The 27,500-nt window shown below is 43.1% G+C and overlaps 2 protein-coding genes across 2 annotated transcripts in view; both read left to right on the top strand.

Moving 5' to 3' along the window:
• Positions 1-12,608, top strand: part of LOC306919115 (protein ABHD8-like) — a 15,033-nt gene extending 2,425 nt beyond the window's left edge. Inside the window, exons 2-5 of the mRNA XM_079531951.1 lie at positions 5,661-6,508; positions 7,148-7,318; positions 8,183-8,399; positions 10,347-12,608. Coding sequence (XP_079388077.1) covers positions 5,670-6,508; positions 7,148-7,318; positions 8,183-8,399; positions 10,347-10,547 — 1,428 coding nt within the window. The 5' untranslated portion in view covers positions 5,661-5,669 and the 3' untranslated portion in view covers positions 10,548-12,608. The remainder of the gene's footprint in view (positions 1-5,660; positions 6,509-7,147; positions 7,319-8,182; positions 8,400-10,346) is intronic.
• An 845-nt stretch (positions 12,609-13,453) lies between these two features.
• LOC306919116 (lysine-specific demethylase 4A-like) lies at positions 13,454-27,202 on the top strand (the record flags this gene model as incomplete). Its single annotated transcript, XM_079531952.1, has 13 exons — positions 13,454-13,891; positions 16,205-16,364; positions 17,288-17,463; positions 17,623-17,737; positions 17,924-18,117; positions 18,317-18,366; positions 18,461-18,564; positions 19,594-19,731; positions 20,480-20,706; positions 21,302-21,462; positions 21,840-22,654; positions 24,610-24,729; positions 27,085-27,202. Coding segments are annotated over exons 2-13 (2,353 nt in total), but the record flags the coding sequence as incomplete, so codon positions are not given.
• Between the last annotated feature and the right edge of the window lie 298 nt (positions 27,203-27,500).

Raw genomic sequence — 27,500 nt, 5'->3', positions numbered from 1 at the left:
TCAGAGATAGAAATGCCATTAAATGGGGGTCCGGGCGTAGACTAATGCATGTCAAACTGGAGGTCCTTGAAATTAAACGGGTTGAGAATCACTGCTAGAGCCGTCAACATCTTCTCTTATGGGGGGTCCCTGACATTATCTTTTCAAATGGGGGTCCGTGGGCTAATTAGTGTCAATTTGGGGGTCCTTGACATGAAACAGTTTGGGAACTGGCATGACAATATGCTTCTGGTTTTCTCTCCATTTCGCCCCTTGAAACAGGATAATGGTGATGCACTGACCTTATTATAATTATGACTGCTGCCAGAATCCACCCCAAACCTCACCCCATCATGTTTCTTCCTCTCACCACCCTTACTCCATCATTAGTCAGAGGATATTAATAAAATCTGGGAATACATTTCTTACCAAGAATTTTCTTCACCAATGTGTTTGTAAAGGTGTCTACTAACATATCCCACGTTGGTTTCTATTCAACCACCCTAGGGGCATTTTTGACAGCTGCTGAAAGTTGGTTTACAACAACAACCATTAGGCAATAACCATAAGGCAAAATGTTCTAAATTTCATTATGCTTTAAGTAGCATGTGACATGTCAAACTAGGGGTTTTTCATGATTCCGAATCCATTCCAAGCATTAGTTTTGCACGAAAAACAATCCTTGGGCTAAAAACGGCCATAGCCGTCATCACAAATTTGTGATGAAGTCAGCACATTTAGGCATATTTGGGCAAATGGCTATGGCCAAACTAGGGGGTCTATGGCCAAACTAGGGGGTTTTCATGATTCTTTTTTTAAAAAGATTTATTTAATGATAATGCAAACATCATCATTCAAAACAACGAATTACAGAATCATATATTTTTTTTAAAAACAAGACAAGACAAACTCAAAAAAGAAAACAAAAAACAGCAAAAACAGGTTTTCATGATTCTGAACCCATTCCAAGCATTAGTTTTGCACTAAACACTCCTTGGGCTAAAATGGCCATAGCTGTGTGCTGAGGTCAGCACATTTGGGCTGGAATGGGTTCAGAATCATGAAAACCCCCTAGTTTGACCCCTAGTTTGGCCATAGACCCCCTAGTTTGGCCATAGACCCCTAAGTTTGGCCATAGCCACTTGCCCAAATGTGCCTAAATGTGCTGACTTCATCACATTTTCACATTCTGCCTTATAATGGTTGTTGATGTGCCCCAACTTTCAGCAAAAATTCCCCTAGGGTGGTTGAATAGAAACCAATGTGGGATATGTTAGTAGACACCTTTACAAACACATTGGTGAAGAAAATTATTGGTAAGAAATGTATTCCCAGATTTGACATTATTCTGATAATATTCCCTGACTACATCTCTCGATCTGTATAACAATATCGTTCACTGAGTTTGACTGTGGTGAAGCAGAATCATTCCTTCTGCATCTCATTTGTCTTTTCCCTTAACCCATTCAGGCCTGACGTCGAAATTTAAAAGAAAAAGTTTTCTAAATCATGACAATTTTCGGAAAGATTTGAGGCACATTTTAACGATTTTTCAAAAATAGCAGACCTACAAGTTCATAGCGCGCCACTCGGTGGCGCGCTATGAGCTTGTAGATCTGCTATTTTTCAATAGCTAAATTATAACATAATGTTTAAAACGCTAACGCTAACGTGACATGGATGCGTTCCAGGTCTCAATGGATTAACAAACCTTTAACAATTTGCCTGGGGAGCATTTATCCTGGGTGGATATTGTAATTAACAACCCGAACGAAACCGTTAGAGATCACTAGCAGGATGCAGTGTGGTATTAATACTTTTTCTTCTTCCACTTATTTTCTTTAATTATGGATACATTTGGGGGTTGAAGGAGGAGGATATGATTTGGGAGGAGGGGATCACTGAAAGCTTCCAGTGAGACCAAAACATCAAATCTTTCATATCTTTTTTATTTACGTACATATTCTAGGTATTAGCTATTAGGTACCGTACGGTATATTGGTGTGTGGTTTTATAGCATCTGTCTTCTACTGAAGTTTGTTTATTTAGCTAAAAAACAAAAAAAGTTATGCCTCCAAATGTAGATGTGACACTTCCTGTTCTGTTTCTCTGTGATGAATTATCACAGGCAATAATAGCACAATCTAATGTGATGTGTGTAGTTCTTTATAGATCTAGCCTCTTCATTTTTATCTCAAAGTGCACCAGATTGAAGCATTTTATCGCAAATTTAAAAGAAAATCTGGAGCCCGGAGGTGAAAGCCCCCTCCAGACCCCCCCCCCCCCCCCGGGCGGGGCAGCGCGATCATTCGAATCTTGCATAGGACCACCTGAGTCCTACAACTGCCACTGCCTGCTTGATTTAACAACGCAATATGATATTTTTTTTGCCCCCTCAAATATCTCAATTGTCCCCTCAGTCATTTCATCCTGCAGCCGGCCCTGGTGATAATCAGTGTACAGAGAGATATATGAAACTATTTGCCCAAGTGCCAAACCCTGCCTGAGCCATGACTGGACACAAATTCAGTAACAGTAACAGTAGTCTTCACGGAGCTACACTTTACAGTGTAATGTTGTATATACAGCATACTGGAATGAACCATGGCATGTGTCACAGTGACTGAGTCTATTTATACACAAGGAAACTAGCCATGCTGGAAAGAGATGTGTCTATTTATAGATTGTATCAGTAATGTGAATAGACTCAGACGGTCGGACGGTCCCATTGCCAATGAATTGACTTATGCAAGGTTATTGTGTTATTGTTGTCTGTCTATGGGTTGACTTTGAATATCTGAATGCTTTAAAGGACCACTTCACCACTTTTCAACTTCTCTTCCTATAATTGGTCCTAACTAATGTTCATGATAAAATACCACCATTTTTTTCTACTCAGTCTGTGTCTCATAGGAAGGCTGTGGGCAGTTCAGAAACCCGTCCACCAGTGACATCATCGATGGTGAATCCAAGCTAATAGAAACGGCAGGCTTTCTTTTCCTGAAAAGTTGCAATGCAAAAGTTGAAGCCATCGTTCTCACTATAATAAAAATCTAAATATATTTTAAAACAAATCTTGTTTAAAAATAAATCTGCCTAATGATGATGTCACTGGTGGACGGGTGTCCGAACTGCCCACAGCCCTCCTATGAGACACAGACTGAGTAGGAAAAAATTGTGGTGTTTTAACATGAACATTAGTGAGGACCAATTATATGAAGGGATGTTGAAAAGTGGTGAAGTGGTCCTTTAAGGTGAGTTACACTGTGAGTGAAAGGAGAGGACTCTGTTGTTTGACATGGAGTATATGGGTCTTTCTTAAAGATGGAGTGCCGTGATCTTACTTTTTCTGTTTTGTATGCGTCTATGGATGGATGGATGGATTTTATTTTGTCATTGGACACAAGTGTACAACGGAATTAATCTGTTGGCATCAATCCAAATGCAATACAAAAGGGTAATCATATAGTAATGCAAAGGTCTATGGAGTTAACATTACTCTAATAGACCCCCAGGTGTTTTGTATGTGTCTATGGAGTTAACATTACTCTTAATAGACCCCCAGGTGTTTTGTATGTCTATGGAGTTAACATTACTCTTAATAGACCCCCAGGTGTTTTGTATGTCTATGGAGTTAACATTACTCTTAATAGACCCCCAGGTGTTTTGTATGTGTCTATGGAGTTAACATTACTCTAATAGACCCCCAGGTGTTTTGTATGTGTCTATGGAGTTAACATTACTCTAATAGACCCCCAGGTGTTTTGTATGTGTCTATGGAGTTAACATTACTCTTAATAGACCCCCAGGTGTTTTGTATGTGTCTATGGAGTTAACATTACTCTAATAGACCCCAGGTGTTTTGTATGTGTCTATGGAGTTAACATTACTCTAATAGGCTACCGGTAATATTCAAATATGTCTTCTCTGTGTATTTTTGGTTTTCTTCCTGAAAGCTGAAAGCCTTTGAGTCAAAATCGAAATACACTACTTTAGTGTCATCATAACCCTAAGCCCTCCACCATTATCATACAACAACAGCTGTGCTGGGGCGAGGCTTAAGTTCAGGAGGCTGGTGATACGGTGAAAACCAGGTATAGTTAATGAACTGGTGGGTACTGTAACCACATAAAAACATAATTTTATCACTTTCTGTGCACTGTACAAAAAAATATGCCTCCTAGTATAATCATAGTACCTGATTATCATGTTTTTTGGGGGGGGGGGGGACACGGCACTCTCTCACACATCTTTATTGATGTTGACAGCAAAAAGGTCTGTTCGGCTTCTGTCATAGGATTGAAAAGATTGAAACGACTGAAAGGATTACTGACAAGAAGGGAAACATTTAGGATTAAAGATTGGTTGGTTATTCACTGATGTCACGCCTATACCGGTAATCACACTTGTTTCCCATCATGTCACAACATTGTGTACTTTGTTTTGGAGGGGCGCTAGCCTCTCCTATGTTCAGCTTTGAGGGTTTGTACTTTGTGCACATACAAACATTGTGTTAGCACAAACATTGTGTTAGCACAAACATTGAATGCCATTGACAATGAATGGACAGCTTTGAGTGTTTGTGTAAACACCAACATTGTTCTAAACACAAACATTGAAGACGATGGTGAGGACGCAAATTGTGTTTGGCCGGAATGAGATGATGTATGATGATAAGAGCGCCCCTCACTTCACACGGGTGTGATTTTTTAAGGGGCGCTAGCCCCTTCTATAAACAGCTTTTGTCCCCACACGTCTCAAGATTTGCCATTGACAATGAACTGAGAAATTACGTCAGAAATATGACGTAAATTAAACATCAAACGCCATTGACCTTGAAGGGAAATTTTACGTCATATATATAAACGAGCAAATCGGCTAACCAATCACAGGCAACAGGCATTCTGATTGGCCAGTATGAGATGACCCATGATGATAAGAGCTGATAATTCTGCTAAATATGACGTAAATTAGACATCAAAACATTAAACGCCATTGACATTGAAGGGAAAACTTAGGCATATGTAAACGAGCAAATCGGCTAACAAAACACATGGTGGTGGGAGCGCTTGACCAATAAGGGGACCACCTTACCTTATGTAGCAATGTCAAATATCCGCTTACATAAATTGATGTACGATGATAAGATCACACCCTCACTTCACACGGGTGTGATTTTTATACACATACACATCAGTGTGTACCTGTACGTGTGTGTACCTGTACGTGGGACCCAAAGAAATGAGCATGGTTACTATGGTCACTGACATTACGTCAGACCACAGCTGATCAGGCTATATAAAGACCTTGCACCACTCAGTTCACACAGGTGTGATTTTTTTTTTGCTATATTCAGCTATAGTGTAGATTTTCGTCTTACACAAACATTACATTCCCATTGACAATGAATGGAGAATTTACGTCATACGTGGACGAGCAAATCGGCTATTTCTGTCCTACACAAAGATTACATTCCCATTGACGATGAATGGATGATCTATTCTACGATGATAAGAGCGCCCCTCACTTCACACGGGTGTGATCTTTTACTACCTAATGTTACATTTCAAAGAATACAGTTTGGCGATGATGATGACAAGACATTTCTGTGTTTCTGTATCATTGCAGTTTGCATTTGCAGATTTCCCTCATTGCCTGTGCTTCTTTCTTTGTCATTGCAGGTGAGCACCATGCTGACCAGCATCGCCGAGGGTATCCTGTGCTGCTTAACTGGGAAGGCTGCCAGCCTGGTCTTGCCCCTGGACTCCTCTGAACCCTCTGATGGCTTCGAGTTCGTCGAAGTCAAGCCTGGACGAGTCCTCCGCGTGCGTCACATCATCCCCGAGCGTCCGCCCGTAGTAACGGAAGACCAAGTGTCGGGGAAGGAGAGCAGCGAGTCTCGGGGTGACGCCGACGACCGCCCTGAGGATTCTAACGACAACGACGAGCGCACCGGCGGTGGCCGCAGCAGTGTGCACTGCAAGAGGAAGATCACCGTCTACCGCAACGGCCAGCTGGTGATCGATAACTTGGGCGACGTGCTGCACGCCGAGATCCTGCAGGGCCAGGACGGGGACCTGGAGCCCTGCAGCACCGTGGAGGTGGAGCTGGCCGACTACCGGGAGCTGGCGTCGTCTCCGGACCCCAAGCCCGTGCCGCCCGCCGTTCCTCCGCCCTCCGGCGGGGAGCAGAAGCCCGCCCCGCCCCCCCGCCGCCGCCGCCGCAAGCCGAAGCGCACCGTGCTCATCGACTCCACGAGGGAGATCACCAGCTGCAAGGGCACGCACTCGGACGTGGCGCTGTTCTTCGTGCACGGGGTGGGCGGCTCCCTGGACATCTGGGGCAGCCAGCTGGACTTCTTCTCCCGCCTGGGCTACGAGGTCATCGCGCCGGACCTGGCGGGACACGGCGCCAGCACCGGCCCGCAGATCGCCGCGGCGTACACGTTCTACGCGCTGGCCGAGGACCTGCGCGCCATCTTCACCAGATACGCGCGCAAGCGCAACATTCTCATCGGTCACTCGTACGGGTGAGTCTTTGTATAGTCTAGCGTGGCATTTCTGTTAAAAAAAAGATATTCGCAATTGATTAATCACTTTTGCAAAGTGAAGCATTTCTGTGCTAGTTCACTATGATCAGTCAATAATGGCTCATAATAGATTTGCTCCCAAAACCTCAAAACACAATAACATTTAATTTAATTGGGATTCTTCCTGTCCCAAATGTTAACACATTCTGGGCGGGGAACCCCTTTTGGTGTTTTAAGCATGGTGTTATACTTTAGCTATTGAAAAATAGCAGATCTACAAGCTCATAGCGCGCCACCGAGTGGCACGCTACGAGCTTATAGGTCTGCTATTTTTGAAAAAACGTGAAAATGTGGCGCAAATCTTTGAATATATTCTTTCAAAGCGAACGTTTTTAACTCAAATCTCTTTGCTTCTGGGGGGGGGGGGGGGGGGGGGGGTTCACTGGAACAACATATTTTCAGATGGGGGTCGGCGGCCAAATACAGATAAATCTGGGGGTCGTTGACATGGAAAAGGTTGAGCACCACTGACATAGAAACAGACTAGAATCAGGATTTTAGAAGGCATTTGTAGAATCGTCCTGAGGTCTAAATGGGTTAACATGTTGCAACCATTCCCATCTTATGTCTCCCATGCAGCGTGTCATTCTGCACCTTCCTGGCCCATGAATATCCTGAGCTTGTCCACAAGGTGGTGATGATCAACGGAGGCGGTCCCACAGCTCTGGAGCCCAGTCTCTGCTCCATCTTCCAGCTGCCTTCGTGTGTTCTTCACTGTCTGTCCCCCTGTCTGGCCTGGAGCTTCCTGAAGTAAGACCTGAGGACTGGACTGCATACAAAATTACCCCATTTTGGCCTGACGTCAAAAAAAAAAAGTTCGCTCTGAAAGAATATATATTCAAAGATTTGTGCCGCATTTTCACGATTTTTCAAAAATAGCAGACCTACAAGCTCGTAGCGCGCCACTCGGTGGCGCGCTATGAGCTTGTAGATCTGCTATTTTTCAATAGCTAAAGTATAACATAATGCTTAGTTAAAACACCAAAAGGGGTTCCCGTCCAGAATGAGTTAAGACATCTAGGGGCTCCATTTTCTCAGCTCAAGCTCACAACGTGTCAATGTAGATTGGCTAGTTGAACTATTCAAAAATGTTTTTCAAAATAGTAAAACAAGGCAATGAAGTTTAGGGATAAGGGGTTTAGCGGTGACGGAAATGGAGCCCCTAGAACAGAACAAAGTAACTTCCCTCAACACACATAAGCCTAACAAAACGACATTGTTTAGTGGTAGTGCAGAATACACACTGAAATATTTTCATATTGGCATTACCTAAGTGTTTAACCCATTTTGGGCGGGAACCCCTTTTGGTGTTTTAAAGCATTATGTTATACTTTAGCTATTGAAAAATAGCAGATCTACAAGCTCATAGTGCGGCACTTTAACTCAAATCTTTGCTTCTGGGGGTCCCTGGAACAACATATTATTTTGAAATGGGGGTCGGTGGCCAATTACATATAATGTTTGGGGGTCCTTGAACATGAACGAGAACGACATGTACATGAGAAACATGTGTTTTTCAGAAAACTGTCAGGATTTTGTAGAATCGTCCTCAGGTCTAAATGGGTTAATTTGACATCTAAAATGCATACAAACCCTCTCTCTCTCTGTCTACAGAGCTGGTTTTGCCCGTCAAGGTGCCAAAGAGAAGCAGCTGCTAAAGCAGGGCAATGCCTTCAACGTGTCGCCATTTGTGTTACGGGCCATGATGAGCGGGCAGTACTGGCCCGAGGGGGACGAGGTGTACCACGCTGAGCTCACCGCGCCCATCCTGCTGGTGCACGGCATGTGCGACAAGTTTGTTCCCATGGACGAGGACCAGCGCATGGCTGAGGTATACCACACGTTTCCCCAAACAGTTGTGGGTCGCAGACACATTTGTATGGTTCCATTTTTTATTTGTTTCCTACTCTTTATTTTTCTTTTTTTTTTCTTTTTAACTCTTTATTTTTGAATTTTAGAATATGCAAGACAAGACATAAAAGACACACAAGGCAAACAATAAAACAAAAACATCAACAGAAAAAACTAAAAAACAGAATAAAACAGAAGAGGTCATGGGATGTACAGCAACAAGCAACAACAATACATATTACAGATTTTTGGAATCCTTACATTCATCGACTTCAGGAAAGACACAGCCCATATTCACTCCAAGCCGATCAACAAGCTCATAACATGGAGCGAAGCGACACGTTGTGGGCTTGTAGATCGGCTATTTCACTAGCTTGGGTCCTGGGTAACCACTAGAGACCAGCGGGTGGCGGATTTAGCCGCGGTTGCCGCGGGTGAACCGCAGTTTAGGGTGGATTAGGGTCAATTCATATTATTATAAATTAATATAGGATAAACCGCGGGTGAAATAATGCGGGAAATAAAGTAATGGCATAATAAAGTATATAAATATGCTTATTATAGCTTTTAAAACGCACACAATCTCGGCGTGCGTGCGTTGGTAGTAGTATTTTAATTTAATCATTTTCCATGATCTGGCACAAATTAGCCGCCTATGAAGTTGGGTCCTGTTGCACAACAACAACAACACAGTGGTCTCCTACAGGCAGCTACGCTAAAGTTGCTAACAGGCAGCTAGTGAGTCTGAGAGAAACTTAAAACTAAGTAAAACAGAAGGGAGGAATATACGTTCGGCGTGGGACTGGGAGTGATTAAGTTCTTTACCCTGCCGCCGATGACCGCTGGATATGCTGTATGAAAATACGTCGCGAAAACGTGGACGGCGTGTTACCATGGAAATGGATATATACAACCACTACGTAACATTGGTGAACTGTCGAGAGAGTGGTGAGTGACATTGTTTGTACAAGTAGTATAAATAGCCGATCTACAAGCTCACAACGCGTCGCAGCGTCGCGTTGTGAGCTTGTAGATTGGCTATACTGTATACGCTGGGCGCTTCCCTGCGCAGCGGATTGCGGGTGGTGCGGATTAATAAATTGGATTAATTAATAAATTGCGGTCGGATAACGGGCGGATTATAATTATGCACATGCGGATTCGGGTGACAAAAAAGCTCATCCGCTGTTCTCTAGTAACCACCGAATTTCTCGTTTGGGTCACGTACGGTCTAAAAAGGTTTGGGAACCACTGACACGACGAATCCAAAACAGATCCAAAACTTATCAAATGCAATATTGATACAAAATCTACTTTTATTTTACCTTTAAAGACTTTTATTGGAGGGAATTACATCATACTGTAATTTCAGTCAGGACAACTCAAGAATCATGTATCATGTAATATATATTATTGAATATAAAATGAGCAATATATTTATTATGGTTTAGCGATGAATTAGATCTGCTTTTTAGGCAGTGGGCACTGAGATCAAGCGCATCAGTCCCAACCATAGGGACTCCGAATCCCCCGTACCTAAACAGCAGATACAAAAAAAACGACAGGTGGTAGCTGGGGTGGAGGAGGGTGAGCAGCAAAAGTTAAAGCAGACAGTTAAAGCAGACAGTAGCACAGCAGTATCAATGTGCAGTATCTGCAAGCAAGCAAGGAGATTGAGCAGTGCAAACTTCCAGTTTAAAAGTGAAGTGAATCATGTGAATGAGAACGTGATCCTGAGCCGTCACAATTAACGGCCGGCAGCAACTGCACTGAGTTTCCTGACTGAACTTGCTCTGTGCATGTCTGTGACAGGCACGATGCCTGTGAACATATTCAGTTTAAGATTGCATGTCACATAAACATAATGTCATTTTAATCCTAACCATTGTGTTAATCATGCAAACATTACTTTTGTTTTTTTGTGTAGATTCTCCTGTTTGCCTTCCTGAAAGTGATCGAGGAGGGAAGCCACATGGTCATGATGGAGTGCCCGGACATGGTCAATACCCTGCTGCATGAATTCTTCTTATGGGAGCCTGACATGTCCAAAAAGATAGACACGGAGAAGAACCCTAATCTCAATGGCACTAACCAGACGCTGAGAGTACACAAGTCCTCGGACAAATAACCTGTAAGGAGTTACTTGCTTCATGCTTGGGGTCAATTAAGAGGGCCTGCCTTTTAGCACGTAAGTTCTTAAGGCTTGTTTCCGGGCTGAGGGCTATAGATGAAGCCACATCTCCAGGGTGTGTGCAGCTGCTGGTGTTTAAGAGGTGATTAAGAGGGGACTATAAAGAAGCAGGGAGAAACTTACCAGAGAAAATGTGAAGAGGAGGGGACCAGTTACAAAAACGGAGAGTGCTTGTTTCTGCTTCTCTTTTTGACATGGTATCTGTGCTCCATCGTGTGGTGTTCGTAAGCTCACAAAGTAATGGGAGGTCCACAGGACAATGACCATTTTGTCATTATCGTATGAACAAACCAAAGTGCAAAAGGCATAACGTACATAGAATAGTGTTAGTTTCCTTGTTTTCATCCAATAATACCTTCTGTAAAGTGCTACAGATCTTATAGCCCTTGTGAAATAATCACTAGTAACCTACCATCTTACATGTTCTCAATGGAAAGGCACAGGGATACACTGTACTGTATGTACAGTATGTAGTCAACAACAGACAGAGGAATCATATAATGAGATTTTGCACATGTTGATGGGGAAGATCAGAGTATGAATTGTAGTTACACAAGTTGGTGATGATATTGTACAACCAAATACTGACTGGATGGTAGTGTGGAATTGGAAATTGTTTTGACATAATATGCAGTATATTGGCTAATAGTGGCTACAAAGAGGAGTTAAATAATATGCCTAAATGTAACAACCTCACCACACCAACATGTCTTTGTTGCTATGCCAAAGCAGAGGTGATTATAAAATATCAACTGTTCGACCATAATCCATTCACCTCATCATTTTGTGCCCATACACTGTGTTCCTCATCAAACGCGGTCACGGATATTGTGAGTAACAATGGATCATCTATGCACAAGTACTAGAAGGTGGCCATTTAAAATTCTAAATCCTATAATACTAACTGTGTCTACTCTATGCAGTATGATAGTATTAACACTAATATAATAATATATAATACCGAAAATATGAAATATCCTACTGAAAAACCTAAAGCATTTTCCTATTTTATTTATATATATACTGTGTATATGTGTGCGTGCGTGAGTGTGTGCGTGTCATGTGTGATTGTGTGTAACAGCAACTGCCATAGCAGATAAAACCTTGTTTTATTAACAGTTGATGTTAGAACTTGAGGTGATAAATGTATATGAAGAGCATACCCCCCTACTACCCTCCAGTCAACTATATATCTCTAACAGTGTTACAAGAGAAAGCTCAACCTGGTATCTAAGAAAAAGACATTCGTTCATGAATGTTGTTTTGTCAGTGTCTCATAGTGAGACAATGAAGATAAGTGAGATTTTAAGTATGAAGCACAGTCTAACACAGTCCTTGATCTCTGTTGATAGCATGGCTTGTACTGTTTGTTTTTGTTTTCCTGGTGCAGCAAATTATAAGCAAATGGGTGGAGGATTTAAAACAGTATTTCTAAAAGCAGGAGCTCAAATATGAGTCTGTCAAAGGAGAACGTCTCCATCCGAAGGAAGCTCACCATTTATGCTATATAATATTGCCAGAAGATGCAACATGACTGGACTTATGCAACGTGGACAAAAATAGACGTGAGTTCGAATGTTGAGCAATGAAAACCGAGGCTATTAACAACTAACAAAACCAAGAGGAGCTGACTTGGCTATGATGTCTCGGAAGAGGAAACGTCAATAATATGACTTTTACAAAATACCAATAAATGCTGCTGATGCAATATGTCTCATTTTGGTGTAAATGCTCCATAAATGTAAAAGACTGCCGGGTGCACATATACATCGTCCTCTGCTAAAATTGTGCGTATAGAAACTTTCAGTGCTCCAATGTGCTATATCATTTGTGGATGATAATAATGTGTTAATGTTATTGTTGCAGTTATGTAAATCCTAACATATTATGCACTGCCCGAATGTAGATGCATAAGACAAATTATATAGCCTAAAACTGTTTCATTGAACTGTCAAATGAATGTGCCTTTCCTGGCATGAAATAAAACCAATGTTTGCAGTTCATGCGTGTTAGTCTTTGTTTTACGGTATGTGTTTTTGTATTTGTGGTTGCTTTTTAACAAAGCTATAAGTATTATACAAGATCTCTCTATGTTGCCCCAAGTAATGTGTGTGTATATATATATATATATATATATATATATATATATATATATATATATAGGTAGGTCATAGTACTACAAGTAACAAGACATCGCTAGTAAATGATGCATGATTTGGGACAGGTGGACACTTATAATGAATAAACTCCATCTTTGAATTATTGTGTTACTGTTGTCAAACAAACAGTTAGGCTATGGAAAATACATGTGATATTTGCTTTTGCCTCGGCTGAACCACTCTCGGTGCAGAGAAATATGGCTTATGTCATGTCCTGTGCATCAAGACCTCCCACTTGTTTTACTTGTTTTCAAGTGATTCGCCCATACAAGATGGGTGCCCTTCTTCCCCTGGCATCCTAGGGGGGCAAGGCAACAGAACAGCAACTCGCAGACTGGTCGAGAAGCCCCTGACTGGCACTGACTGCAGCTGGACTGGTCCGGGCATGTCATATCTGGCTTTTTGCCATAGAAAAACCGCCTGGGACCGAGGCTAGTGGAGGGAAAAAAAACTCAGAAAATCCTAAGCCTCTGATTGGCGGGGCTGTCCATGGTGTTGGTCTTCTAAGGAGGTCCGTGGTTGGTCAATTCACATGCCTGTCAAAGCATTTTTATTTTTTTTAATTTATTTTGTAGGAGGCGGTCCTGAAACTACTTTTCACTAGTAGTTATGCTGCCGGAAACTGCAAAAGAAGTAAGAACAGGACAAAAGTGTGGTGTAATAATAAGACAGTCTAGAGTCTAGACAGACAGTAGTTACTGGTATAGTACCACAGCGCCAGAATAATCAACATGATCCTGATGATAAGTAAAGAAGCCATGTACAACAGCGGTACATAAGAACCTAATTTACGGTCTATGATAAGAGCACGTACGCCCATCTTCATGGTTCCGTGTCCCATCCCCATGTGTGTGTGTTGGTTGTAAACAACACCGGGGAGGATGTGCGTGCCGCGTGCGCATGTGTACAACAAGAAGTAATGGAGGACAGGGAGCTCGCGTTGGTTCACCACTGGCGGCTGACTGAGTGAATGGTCCAGCGAACGTTTCATGGTCGTCACGTCAGTTGGATCATATATTTATCCACGTTGTCTTCGATCATCGATGTACCACCGTCCGTGAGTGAGTGCTGATCACACCACGACATCCACGCCGTAGCCTGAACCCAGTTGGCACAGAGTTGGTAAGGATGTTCGCACTTGTTTTGGGCCGTTGGTTGTTGGGGCTGCCTTGCCTACATAAATACATCATCACCAGATTTACCGTACCGTCCATCATCAGCAGAACGTTAGCCCCTAAGCCCAGCTAGCTGAGCTGCTGCTAAGGTGCAAGAGTATCTTCTAGTTGCAGTTAGCTAAACGAGGATGCGGGACGAATCTATTTACCGGGGACTGTCTACAACAATTCACTTATTTTAAAATGACAACCTAGGGTCTATAGTTTTGCTCTTCCAGATAGCCAACACGGTGCAGTGTGCGTATTTATAACGACAATGTAATTTGCCACTTATTTAATTAGCGTATTAGGGACATTTGCGAAAGTTTCTCCCGTGTTGACATTTTAACCAAGCGGTCGGTGTTCATGTGTTTAGATTTGATATGGGGCTGTAGATTAGATACTGTACGTTTTCAGGTAATAGTCGGTGTCCATCGTGCACTGCACGGCCATTCATTTGCTAGCTAACGTGAGCTCGTTTCGCGGACGTTTCATGCGAAATAAACTGAGTTGACAGTCTCGTTCTTATAATGGCATACTGTATTATGGCCGTGCACTTCATATTGCACGACTGAGAGAGTGGGACACCTAATAGGACGGCAAGCAAAGCAAGCTAGACGTGAGTTAACGTTAGCATGGTAGCTAAGTATTTGATGCTAGCTGACTACTCGGGCCGAGTTAAAGAGACGCTGCGCCTGGCCAATCAGAGAAGGCGTACGTATGTAGAGGAGGGGGCAATCCTAGGTATTGGGTACATTGTTTTATTTTATATGCGTAATTTTTGAGTATTTAGCCAAAAATCGTAGGTCATGTTTTACTATGGAATGGCCTTAATACCCATGGGGCGCCATGTGTGTTAAGGCCATTCCATAGTAATGCAACTCTTGCAACTAACTGCCATTGGGGATAATGTTTGCAAGTAGTTGCATGTTGCAAGGAGTTGCATTGGTGTGGAGTGGACTGGCCTTTTAGATGTAATGGAAAAGTGCTTCCACTTTTACGTGCAGTCTGTCTTAAGGCAGCAATGCATTAATCACTTTATTACATTACATATTATGTATTGTTACTCATCTCAACTGTGACTGGCCATACTTATTTGAGTATTTATTAATAATTAATAGAATACTAGAGCGGTGTCCGTTGGAGCCTCTACAGCGGTGGAAATGAATGCCCCACCCTGTCCCTTTTATGCCCTTATATGGAGTTCTTTGTCAGGCATGTCCAAATATGGAGTCTAGACAATGCAGAGATTTCTGTATCTGTCTCTGTGTCCCTTTATTCCTAAATAGTTCTGTCAGACATGCCGAAATATACCTTTATTCCTATATATGGAGTTCTGTGTCAGGCATGACCAAATATGGAGTGTTGTGTGAGGTCAGAACAAGCCAGCTCCATATATGGACACTGGGCAGGGGCCCTGTCCAGAGCCCGGGCAGAGGCCTTTTTGGGGCGGTTCTGGACAACAAGTGGGCCCGACCGACTCGACACCGGGCACTGCACTCCCTGTAGTGGTATGGAACGCATGTGTCGAATTTGAAGTCTGTGGGGCGAACGGTTCTCCAGTTACGTGGATTACAAAAGTACACACACTGTGCTGCCACACTATCGAAAGAGCTGCGCACGTTCTCGGCTGCGCGCAGCTTCAATTCTGAGTTTTTAGACAGCTGGTGGATGGAAAGAAGCTCCACTTCCGCAGACTTTTTGCGCGACGGCCAGATTCCCGGAAACGCTCTCCTCCTCGCAAAAAGTCCGCGGAGGTGGAGCTTCTTTTCCATCCACCAGCTGTCTAAAAACTCGGAATTTAAGCTGCGCACCGCTTAAGAAGTGCGCAGCTTAAGACCGTTTTCCGCTAAGGTGTGGAGACGGTGACAGACAGAGACTTGGTCCATTTATAGTAAATATCACAAAATATATGACTGGCATCATCATCGTGACAAGCATTCAACCGGCCCTATATAAAAGTGGTTGTTGCCCTTGAGAGTTGGAGAGGTTAGCAGCTCCTCGCGAGTGACTCCAAAGACTGTTCGAGACAGGATAGTTGGCCTTAAACAACCCTGCGATATCTGGCCTTACAACAACCCAGATATCGTTGTGTCAGAGATTTCAGCATCCCGGTTAAGCTCTCACCGGACACCACTGCGGCAGGTCTTAACCCAGACAACCTGCTCTAGTTTGAGTAGTGTTTTATAAGGTCTGTAATAATAAATTGTTGAACTAAATATCACATAAGAAATAACATAGATTTTGGTGGGACTGCTGGGCTTCTTTGTTGATCTTTTAGGGGTTGGCACTGGCTGGGATTTGCAATGGCTTCGGATTCAGTCTCCCTGAACCCCAAGGCCATCATGACATTTCGTCCCACTGTTGAGGAGTTCCAGGACTTCAGTCGATACATCGCCTACATGGAGTCGCAGGGAGCGCACAAAGCAGGCCTGGCCAAAGTGAGCATGGTGTCAACATAGTGTATCTATCTGCTTCAGCTTTGAGTAATTCTTTGAAATATTGCAACATTATGTCTACAATAACTGTTGGAATTACTGGAGTATGGCGGTTTATAACAGACTTCAATTGTTTATTTTACCTTGTAGTTTTTGACTTATTTCTGCCAACTGGCATGTCGAACATTGTTCATCAAGCCACATCTCGTCTCTATTGCATTGCTTTACAATCCAGTAACCACATGGCCTTGACTGTCACTAATAATCGCATGAAAAAGGAAGGCAGTCCACATACTGTTTAGCAGCTCCCAGAGGTAATTTTATTAGAAGTAGGATGGCAAGTTTGGCAACGTTTCGACCACAAACGGGACTCGTTTGTGGTCGAAATGTTGTCATCCTAGTCCTACTCCCTTAACCCATTTAGTCCTGACAATAAATAATAATAAAAAAAACGTCTAAATCCTGACAGTTTTCTGAAAAACCTAATTTTCATGTCAAGGACCCCCAAAAATATATTGAATTGGCCGTTGACCCCCATCTGAAAATATGTTGTTCCAGGGACTCCTCGGAAGCAAAGATTTGAGTTCAAAACGTTCGCTCTGAAAGAATATATCTTCAAAGATTTGCACCACATTTTTGTGATTTTTCTTTCTCCCCCCCTCAAAAATAGCAGACCTACAAGCTCGTAGCGCGGCACTCGGTGCCGTGCTATGAGCTTGTAGATCTGCTATTTTTCAATAGCTAAAGTATAACAAAATGTTTAAAACGCCAACAGGGGATCCCGTCCCAGAATGGGTTAAATAAAACTACCTCTGGGAGCTGATAAACAGCGTGCGGACCTCCTTCCTTTTTCCTGTACATTCTTTGTTTTTTTGTTACCAATAATAATCACATGCCCATCACTGTGCAATTCTCTATTCCAAAAGATTGTCCCACCAAAGGAATGGAAGCCCAGGCACAACTATAATGACATAGATGACCTGGTAATCCCAGCACCCATTCAGCAGGTGGTGACTGGCCAGTCTGGTTTGTTCACGCAGTATAACATCCAGAAGAAACCCATGATTGTCAGTGAGTTCCGCAAGATGGCCAACAGTGACAAGTGAGCAGTGCCAGATATCGTAGAACCGCATAGCATTGCATTTGTTGTTGATGCATCAGAGTTGCATTATTATAATATTATTATTGTAATAATAATGGGTATGGGTGAGCTTTATTTCATCAATAGTTATTCACTAAAGTTGGGTTATTGTTTTTGAAGATTTTGCAGCCCACGTTGTGCTAACTTTGAGGAACTGGAAAGGAAGTATTGGAAGAATGTGACCTTCAACCCTCCCATCTATGGGGCCGATGTCAATGGAAGCCTCTATGGTGCTGTAAGTTGCGTTATTGTTGTGGAAACTGTACATGGCGGTCAAGTACTTTTTGGGGTTTTGAGTTCATGACCCTCATTTAATTTGCTTTCACAGAGCCAACAATAGCCTTGATTATATCCATGTTGATTTGGTATCATCATCATCCTCGTTTTATTATGTATAATTGGTCCTACAAATCTCCTGCAGGATGTGAAAGAGTGGAACATTTCGCGCCTCAACACTATCCTGGACACCGTGGAACACGACAGTGGCATCACCATCGAGGGAGTGAACACACCCTACTTGTACTTTGGCATGTGGAAGACCACCTTTGCCTGGCACACTGAAGACATGGACCTGTACAGCATCAACTACTTGCACTTTGGGGAACCCAAGTCCTGGTAAATACTCCTTCTCTCCGCATTAGGTCTCCCATATAACAAGATATCAATCCACTGTAGACTGAAAGCATTTGTAGCAATGCTAATAGAAATCAAAGGGGTGTCTACTTGGGTAATTTCAGAGTTCAGACGTATAAAAAGGGAACTATGCCTATTACGCTACGAGTGACTGAGCAATGTTGTTGGGGATTCTCTGCAGGTACTGTGTTCCTCCAGAGCATGGGAAGAGAATGGAGCGTCTGGCACAGGGTATGATTTGAAAACCATAAATAAAAATATAATTAATTTTTTTCATGTACTTTTGAGACCTCAACAGTAATACCCTCTCTGAATGCTTCTACAGGGTTCTTTCCTGGCAGTGCCCAAAACTGTGAAGCATTTCTTAGACACAAGATGACCCTCATCTCCCCCTCTATACTGAAGAAATATGGCATTCCCTTTGAGAAGGTACATCGATGTATTGGCTCTTAATATTTGCACTTGATTGACTGTTAACTGTTGTTGTATATACTGTATGCATGCAAGAAAGAAAATCACACCCGTGTGAAGTGAGGGGTGCTCTCATCATCATACATCATCTCATTCTGACCAATCACAATTTGCGTCCTCCCTTTTCCGTCCTCACTTTTCGTGTGTTCACTTTGTATCCGCAATGCGTACTTTGCTCAGCCAGTCAAATCATCGCTATGATTCACACAAACACACACAGCTGGGCATAGGACGGGCTAGCGCCCCTCAAAAATATGTAACTGTAAATATTAAGAGATTTTGTATGCATTTGATACAAATCAGATTTAAGGATAGCTCATTTATTGAACATGTGCAGTCTTTGTTGGTGTGACTGTGATCGGTGACGGACACGATTCAAGTTGTTTTTGTGGATTCTTGCCAGTCTAGGTGAACATTGCCAAGGCAAACAAACACCTGTGGTCCGCGAACCATTGAACAGTAGAATAACAAGACACTTAGCTGCCTGCAGCTCTCATACATCTAGAAATGTGTGCTTCTCTGTGTGGGAGATTCCTTGACCTACAAACATCTTTGATCACATGACTACAGAGATGTGTACCAATTTGAGTGAGGTTTGGACATAAACAGTTTTCTGAAAAACCTATGTTTCTATGTCGGTGGTGCTCAACCTTTTTCACGTCAAAGGACCCCCATAATGTTCTGTATTTGGCCACGGACCCCCATCTGAAAATATGTAGTTCCAGCCAGGCACCCCTCAGAAACAAAGATTTGAGTTAAAAAAACGTTCGCTGTGAAAGAAAATATTTTCTAATATTTGCGCCACATTTTCATGATGTTTAAAAAAAAAAAGGGGCTTTGTTTTGCCAATTTTCAATAGCTAATGTATAAGATAATGCTTAAAACACCAAAAGGGGTTCCGGTCCAGAATGGGGTAAAGATGATCTTCATACATTGTAGACACAAAGCAGTTTAATCATTATTCTTGTTAATGTTTTATTCCATCAGATTACCCAGGAGACCGGTGAGTTCATGGTGACCTTCCCCTATGCCTATCATGCAGGCTTTAACCATGGCTTCAACTGTGCAGAGTCAACCAACTTCGCCACCCAGAGGTGGATCGATTACGGCAAGCAAGCCATACTGGTGAGAGAACTACTATTTATCAAATATTTTGCCATAAAATTACCCCATGACCAGAGCACAAGGTTTTCATCGCATTGGAATTCACTGTTTTTTTTAATGTATTATAATGACGATAAACCAAACTAGAATATCATTCTTTTGTATCTGCATATTATATGACAAAGTAAGAGAACATAATACAGGGTTCCCACAACGGACATGAAATTCCTGGAAAAGTTTTTAAATTAGAAATTACTTTTTCCAGTACTGGAAAAGTTTTGAAATGGATCAAAGGTCCTGGAAAAAATATTCGACTATGCATTTTTTTGGGTAATTATTTTGTAAATAAAAAACATTTCCAATACATTTTTACACGAAATATGTAACAAAATTTGTTTTTTTTGTGAAGTGGGCTGCATGATTGCAGCATAGGTGTAACAAAAATAACAGATCTACAAGCTCACAGTTTGCTTCAGCGTGACGCGTAGTTGGCTTGTAGATCTGTTCCTTTGTCAAGTGACACCAACCTGTGCAGCTGCAGCGCATGAGCGGAACGTCATAGTCCTGGAAATTGGGTTAAATATTCCGGAAAAGTTTTTAAATTTCATTGGAAAACATGTGTGGGAACCCTGATGATGATGATAATAAGAGCTCAACCGAGTTTGTTTTCTGGTGGATGAGATACAGACAAATATTGTATTGCCAAAAATCTTCCCCATCAATCAGTGCTTGGGTAATTACTTTGTATCTCCACTCTTGTCGCCTTCAGTGCTCATGTCGCAAAGACATGGTGAAGATTTCCATGGACGTGTTTGTGAAGAAGTATCAGCCGGAGCGATACGCACAGTGGATGGAGGGGCGAGAAACGGCAGCCATTGACCACTCGCGGCCCACCCCGGAGGCCAAGGAGTTCCTGGAGGAGGGCTTCAATGACATCACAAGCCACAGTGACGGCAGCTCCGTGGAAAGCTGTGTGGAGGAGGGAGAAAGGAAGAGGTAAAAACCTATGTTCTTGTCAGTGTTGTCGTTGGCAGCAAATTTCTATTTTAGTTTTAGTCATAGTCTTTTGAAACGTTTTAATTTAGTTTTAGTCACCTGGAATGTTTTAGTGTTTAGTCTAAATATCATAAGACTTTTGTCTAAAATGTATTTTGGCGGGCCTTGATGCCGTCATAATGTCTGATTTTACACTTCACACAACGTGTCGCGTCGCAGCGCGACACGTTGTGAGCTTGTAGATCTGCTATTTTCAGCATGCAACCAAGTGTAAAATGACTTTTACTGGATCTCTTGTCCACTAGTGCCTTCCTAACATTTTAGTCTATTTTTTATTTGTAGACAAAATCGACAGTATAGTCTTAGTTTTAGTCACCATAGCTTAGTTTTCATTTAGTTTCCATTTAGTTTTCGTCAGTGAAAAAAGGTAGTCGACGAACATTTTTCGCCATAGTTTTAGTCGACGGAAACAAACACTGGTTCTTGCATGACTCTCGTGTGTTTGAGATGCTCAGCATTTATCCCCCAGTTCTGCTCGACTAGTATATTAACACAATATAGCTGATGCACTACTCTCTGCTTGGTGAACCCACAGCCACACACAGAGGATTGAAACCAAGAGACACAGGGTTTGTCTGGAGGTGCCCGAGGAGGTGGTTCCTAAGGATGAAGACGAGGAGAAGCAGTACGGGAAGAGGCCCAGGCTTAGCCTGATGCCTCCGCGGACTGCATCGCCAGACTGCAGGAGGACTAAAGGTATCATGTGACCAGTTTCTAAGTTATACTACATCTGGAAGGGCTTTGGCTAATGTTAACTTTTGTATTTCTGACGATTAGGACAAAAACTAACATAACTTAACCCATTTAGACCTGAGCTTGATTCTACAAATGTCTTCTAGTTTAGACAGTTTCTACGTCGGTCGTTCTCAAACATTTTCATGTCAAGGACCCCCAAAAATATATTTATTTGGCCGCCGACCCGCCATCTGATAATATGTTGTTCCAGGGACCCCTCCAGAAGCAAAGATTTGAATTAAAAAAACGTTTGCTCTAAAAGAATATATATTCAAACATTTAGGCCACATTTTCATCCTTCCTCTACAATAACGACACCACAAATTGTTCTTCCCAAGGCCCACCGAAGTTGGTCGTCACGCCGACCAAGCTGACCCTAATGGACCCGTTCCGCCGGTGTTTGAGCGGCGGCGGCGGTAGCGAGGCGACTCGTCCCCCTCACTACACCAAGACCCGAGCGCCGGCCATCTCCTCTCCGTCCTGGCACAGGAACGGCCATCTCACGGTGGCCGCGTCGCCGGCCTGGAGCCAAGAAGACGACACGGCGGCTCAGCCCGCCCGCAAGATGGGCGTCGCCAGTCTGCTCTTTCACAAGACCCTGAGCCCCAAGGAGGCGCTCCACGTGCACACGTACGCCCTGGACAGCAGCCACCATCAGAGCAAGCCTCACACGCAGCTGCAGGTGCACAGCTACGCCAGAGAGCACCAGCCTCGCCACCTCCAGCACAAGGCTCACACGCAGGGGTCCCACCACGCACAGACGACGACGCAGCCGCCGCCTCACGTCCAAAGTCCAAACCCCGAGGAGACCAAAGCAGACAGTCCAGAGGCAGAGGAGGAGGAGGAGGAGGAGGAGGAGGAGGAGGAGGAGGAGGAGGAGGCGGTGGCGCAGAGTCATCATCCGGCGGCAGAGCAGGCTGTGGCGCAGGCGCATCCCGCAGAGGAGGGGGAGCAGACGCAGTCCAAAGAGCCAATGGAGGCGCAGACCTATTCAGACGAGGATAAGGATGTTGATGTTGTTGATGATGATGATGTTGATGATGCTGAGCTCCCCAGTGTGCCTGCTCCCGCCGCCGCCCACACACCACCACAAACGCAAGTGAAGAAGGTGAAGAAGGTGGAGTTGGACAGCTCCAAGAAGAATACGCGAAAGGTTGGTTTTCTTGTGTGTGTGTGTTCTGTTTTAGAATTTGTCGTTTCCTCCACCCTCTCTCCATAGAAAATGCATGAGCTTCACGACGTTTGTCAGTATCGCATGCTCTGTGTGTTGTGGACTTATAAGCATGCTAGCCAGATCTTATTTCATCCCTCTTTCCCCTTTTATTTAGACAATATAGTCTCGAGATGGACTGTTGGGCTCACACAAGTTTGAAATTCTTCCACCTCACAGTTAGAAGATTGTGAAAGAGTTAGAATCATGTAGAGTGGATAGGGTGCACAGACTGATAATGAAATGGTGATATAATAAGTGATAAAAGCCAGTAACTTTGGTCGGTTAATGTCAGCTCTACTGATTCCACTGGACTACAGCATTTGTCAAACTTGCAAACCTATGGTTGTACTCTGCGTTAACAATGTTCTGCTGCCCTCTTGTGGCTTCAGTGTACAAAAGAAGAACACAACCTATGATCAATTGGCAGCAAAACATATGCCTAACTGTGGCAGTTTAGTTGTTTTTCTAACACATATTACACCATAGTGTCTCACTAGTCCCGCCCCCATCGACAGGCCCGGAAGAGAATTCCCCATTTAATTTCTCCCATAGACGTTTCAAAAAGTATTTATTTAAAGACCTTTTAAGCCTCGGACAAAGCCAACTCTTGTGACAAATCATGACAATAAAAGTGCAAGGTACTTTTTGTTTTTCTTCATTATTTGATCGGCCCAAAACATTGTGTTTTATTGTCATGATTTGTAACAAGAGTTTGCTTTGTCCAAGGCTTAAATGTCTTTAAATACTTTTTGGAACGTACGTTTCAAAAAGTACGTACGTACCATGCCTGTCGTCGTCATGAAAGGCATGTACCAATGACGCACTTGCTAGGCAAACTAAAGCCAGAAGTTTGATGGAATTCATTGCAGTCAATGTCAGTTGGCAAGTGTATGAACAAACAATATTTTTAATGATTTTTAATTGATTCTGTAAAATATAATACCGGTAAGACAGTTAAAAATTTAACGTGTAGCTATTGAGACGGAGCCTCGCTGGCAAGACTAATGTCGCGATAACGGCTCATATTGAATGCACGGTCAGAAACATACTCTTTGCTGTATTATAGACGCCTCCATAAAAACATGCGACTAATTGTTAACTGTCAAAGCTCGCAATCACTCAAAGATAGTTTTGTCATACGCTTCTCTACCAGGCACTTATTCACGTCAATACATTGAATGCATTCCATCAAACCTTCCTCTCCAGTTTACCTTCCACTGTGTCAATCTGAGATCTGGACAGCTGAAATTGCCACACCAAGAAAGTGATGCGGCGTCCTTTCTTTCTTTATGGCCTTGCATAGAGCCAAGAATTTTGCTACTCCTGTGACATCGTTTGAGTCGGTACAGTTCAGAATATTTAACCCATTTTGGGCGGGGACCCCTTTTGGTGTTTTAAACATTATGTTGTAATTTAGCTATTGTAGCAGATCTACAAGCTCGTAGCGCGCCACTCGGTGGCGCGCTACGAGCTTGTAGGTCTGCTATTTTTGTAAAATCGTGAAAATATTTATTTCAGAAAACTGGAGGATTTAGAAGATTTTTCTTTTTAATGTTGAGGTCAGGCCTAAATGGGTTAAATACATGTTAAAGAGGGAGATAAACAAACCACTATTCCAAAGTATTGGTATTTGCAGGTGACTTTACTGATGCATTTTTCAGCACATTGTTGCTATTCTAATCTCTGAGAGCGCTTTATATTGTTGTAACTAACGGCTGCAGTGCTGCTAACGCAACGCTTCTTGCTCATCCTGATGGTGGTCCTCTCTCACTCTGCTGGTGCTGGGGAACGAACGCTGTCTTTTTGGTCTTTGATGCCACACCAAATTCTTATTTCTAGAGTTGACTAGTGCTGCTGTTGTGGATAACATGGCTATCATGCTGTTCAAACCACAGACCAACCACTCGTGCCTTCGGGATGGTGACACTATTATCCTTCAGGACATCGCCACTTCCACCAGAAAAACAAAGCAAAGCGACACCAAAGCGATCACTCCTCCCAGTCCCAAGCGTCACGTAAGTATAGTGCTCGGCCAGTGACCACGAGTGAGGCCCGCAAGGGACTAGAACGGACCTAAATCCTTTGCCAGAGAAGGGATCCGCAGCAGCAGCCGCAGCACAGTGCTCGCAGCATGCCTCACTAGTGTGCAGATAGAAGAGAGACCTCAAAATTAGGTCTTTGCAAGCATAGATATGAATAGAATTTTAGATGCCTCATTGGCCTTGCCTTGCAGTTCATTGGAGCGACGTGTGTCGACGCGAGGCCTGGGAGGCACGCTACGCCAACGCTGCCACTCGAGTGACAATCACAACGCCTCTTTTTCCGGGGACTTCCGGTCAGACCTGAAACGTCCTCCCTGTGACACACACAGAAGCTTCTGTGAAGCACTAATAGTCTCACGTGGCCAGACTGTTGCCTCTTCTAGTTGTCTGGCTACGCGATACTACTACTGATGCACCAACCAAGGAAGCTTATGCCCTCACTTTTGCACATACAACCATAGATATTATAAGAAATAGATGCCTCATTTGCCGCTGCAGTTCATTGGAGCGACGTGTATCCCAATGAAGGCGGACGTGCAGTGCTGAAGGCTTTTTTTTTTTTTTTTTTTTAACAAATCATGAATTATAACAGTCATGACAATATACATTACAATACAAAACAAGACCAACAAACAAACACAAACAACAAAGTTATTAACAATACAACATCAGAGCCAGGGGGGATTAGATTACTAACAGAAAACATTAAAGAGTGAACACAAAGCAACAGTTCTCCGCAGCTTTCTTATTTAGAAGTGCTGAAGACATTTGCTGAAGGCGACTGCGTCGCTGCCCAAGTGACGTCACTCATGTGACTCCTCCATGTCTCTCGCTGTCACTCAAGTGACTACTGGCCAATCACAGCGCGTCTTTTCCGGGACTTTTGTTACGCACGCGGAAGCTTGACAAGCTTCCGCTTTGCTTCCGCCTTCAATGGTGACACGCGCCTCAGAGCCGGAAGGGGCGTCTATGTATATATGTCTATGCATACAACAACAACAACGCCCCAGAGCCGACGGAGGCGTCTAGCTTTCTATAAGACAAATTCCAATACCCCCAAATCTCGGCCACTCGCTCACTCACACTCGGTCACTCCAGCATGGCGGTGTTATGGTGAAATTGGTGACCTGCTGACGTATGTAACCATCGGGTAGACGATCACATAATGTCAGTGTCCGAATGTAAATCGTTGCAGTTTTGTTTATTAGCAGAGTTCAACCTGGTGGTATTTAGGCCACGTATTTAACCCATTCAGGACGGGAACCCCTGTTGGTGTTTTAAGCGTTATGTTCTACTTTAGCTATAGAGGGTATGCGTGTGACATCATCATCAAACCAGGAAGTTATGCAGGAACGCCTACTGAGTGGCAAAAAACTACTTTCTGGCCTTGACAGCCCATACATCCACACAGAAAAGTCTTATCTGATTGCATTAAACAACATTAAACAATGTTAAACTCACTTTGCCTGTTGCTTTGCCACTCGATTTGCCACTCGATGTGCCATTCACTTTAAGCATGCGCATACTCTCTATTGAAAAATAGCAGATCTCCAAGCTCTACAAGGTTGAAGATCTGCTATATTTGAAAAATCGTGAAAATATGGTGCAAAACTTTGAATATATATTCTTTCAGAGCGAACGTTTTTAACTCAAATCTTTGCTTCTGGGGGGTTCCTGGAACAGCATAATTTTCAGATGGGGGTCGGCGACCAAATACATATATTTTTGGGGGTCCTTGACATGAAGTAGTTTGAGAACCACTGACATAGCATAGCAACATGAGGTCGTGATTTATAATAATAATAATACTATCTCAAACTTATATAGCGCTTTTCTGAGTACCCAAAGACTCTTTACATGGGGGGGGCTTTACAGAGGTAACGACAAAACAAAAACAACTTTATTAGGAAAAGGAAAAACACTAAAAGCTAAAAACATTAAAAAGAAAGCCGGTGAGAAGGGTTAGCTAGGGAAGGCAATATTGAAGAGGTGGGTCTTGAGGGCGGTTTTGAAAGTTTGGAGGGTGGGGGCATCTCTGAGTGCCTTAGGGAGGGCATTCCACAGGGTTGGGGCAGCAAAGGCAAAAGCTCTGTAGAAGACATTTTGTAGAATCGAGCTCGGGTCTAAATGGGTTAAAGATCTCCACATATTAGTTGTGTGGTCACATATTTCTGTCAGACGTCGGGTCACCAATTTCACCATCAAGTGTGAGTGAACGAAATTTGGGGCATTGGAATTTGGCCTATATGTCTATGTTTGCAAACAAGCACACGCTCAACTCTGTCCTGATCTTTCCTCTTTGCTTTAATACCTCTCTCTGTCCACCAGGTGTCAGGGGAGCAGTCGTACTGCAAGTCACTGGCGGTCAATAAGCAACAGAAGGCGGCTCAGCTCTGCAAACTGTCTCGCAACCACCCGCTGCTCCGAGAGGTCACCAGTGACGAGGGTATGTATGACCAGACAAAACCCCTATTATATTCATTCATAAATGAATCCCTGGTTTACTGACATGTACTGTACATGTTGACTGTAATCTAACCCCCCACCCCTTCTATTTTTATCCTATTATTATATCTGTATCACCGTAGGTTTTTACCACTTTTTTTTTAAACTTTATTTTTCGCAGTTTTGTTTATTCGAGATTTCAGGGTATACAGTAAATCAGATGATATAACAGTATATGTGACATACCAAAAAGATAACATGTAGGCCTACCATATACCATACCATATACCATAACCACC

Source organism: Electrona antarctica (assembly GCF_951216825.1).
Source record: "Electrona antarctica genome assembly, contig: scaffold_673, whole genome shotgun sequence".
Lineage (NCBI taxonomy): Eukaryota > Metazoa > Chordata > Actinopteri > Myctophiformes > Myctophidae > Electrona > Electrona antarctica.
Note: the sequence above shows the minus strand (reverse complement) of the source record. Positions and strands in the feature narration are given on the sequence as shown.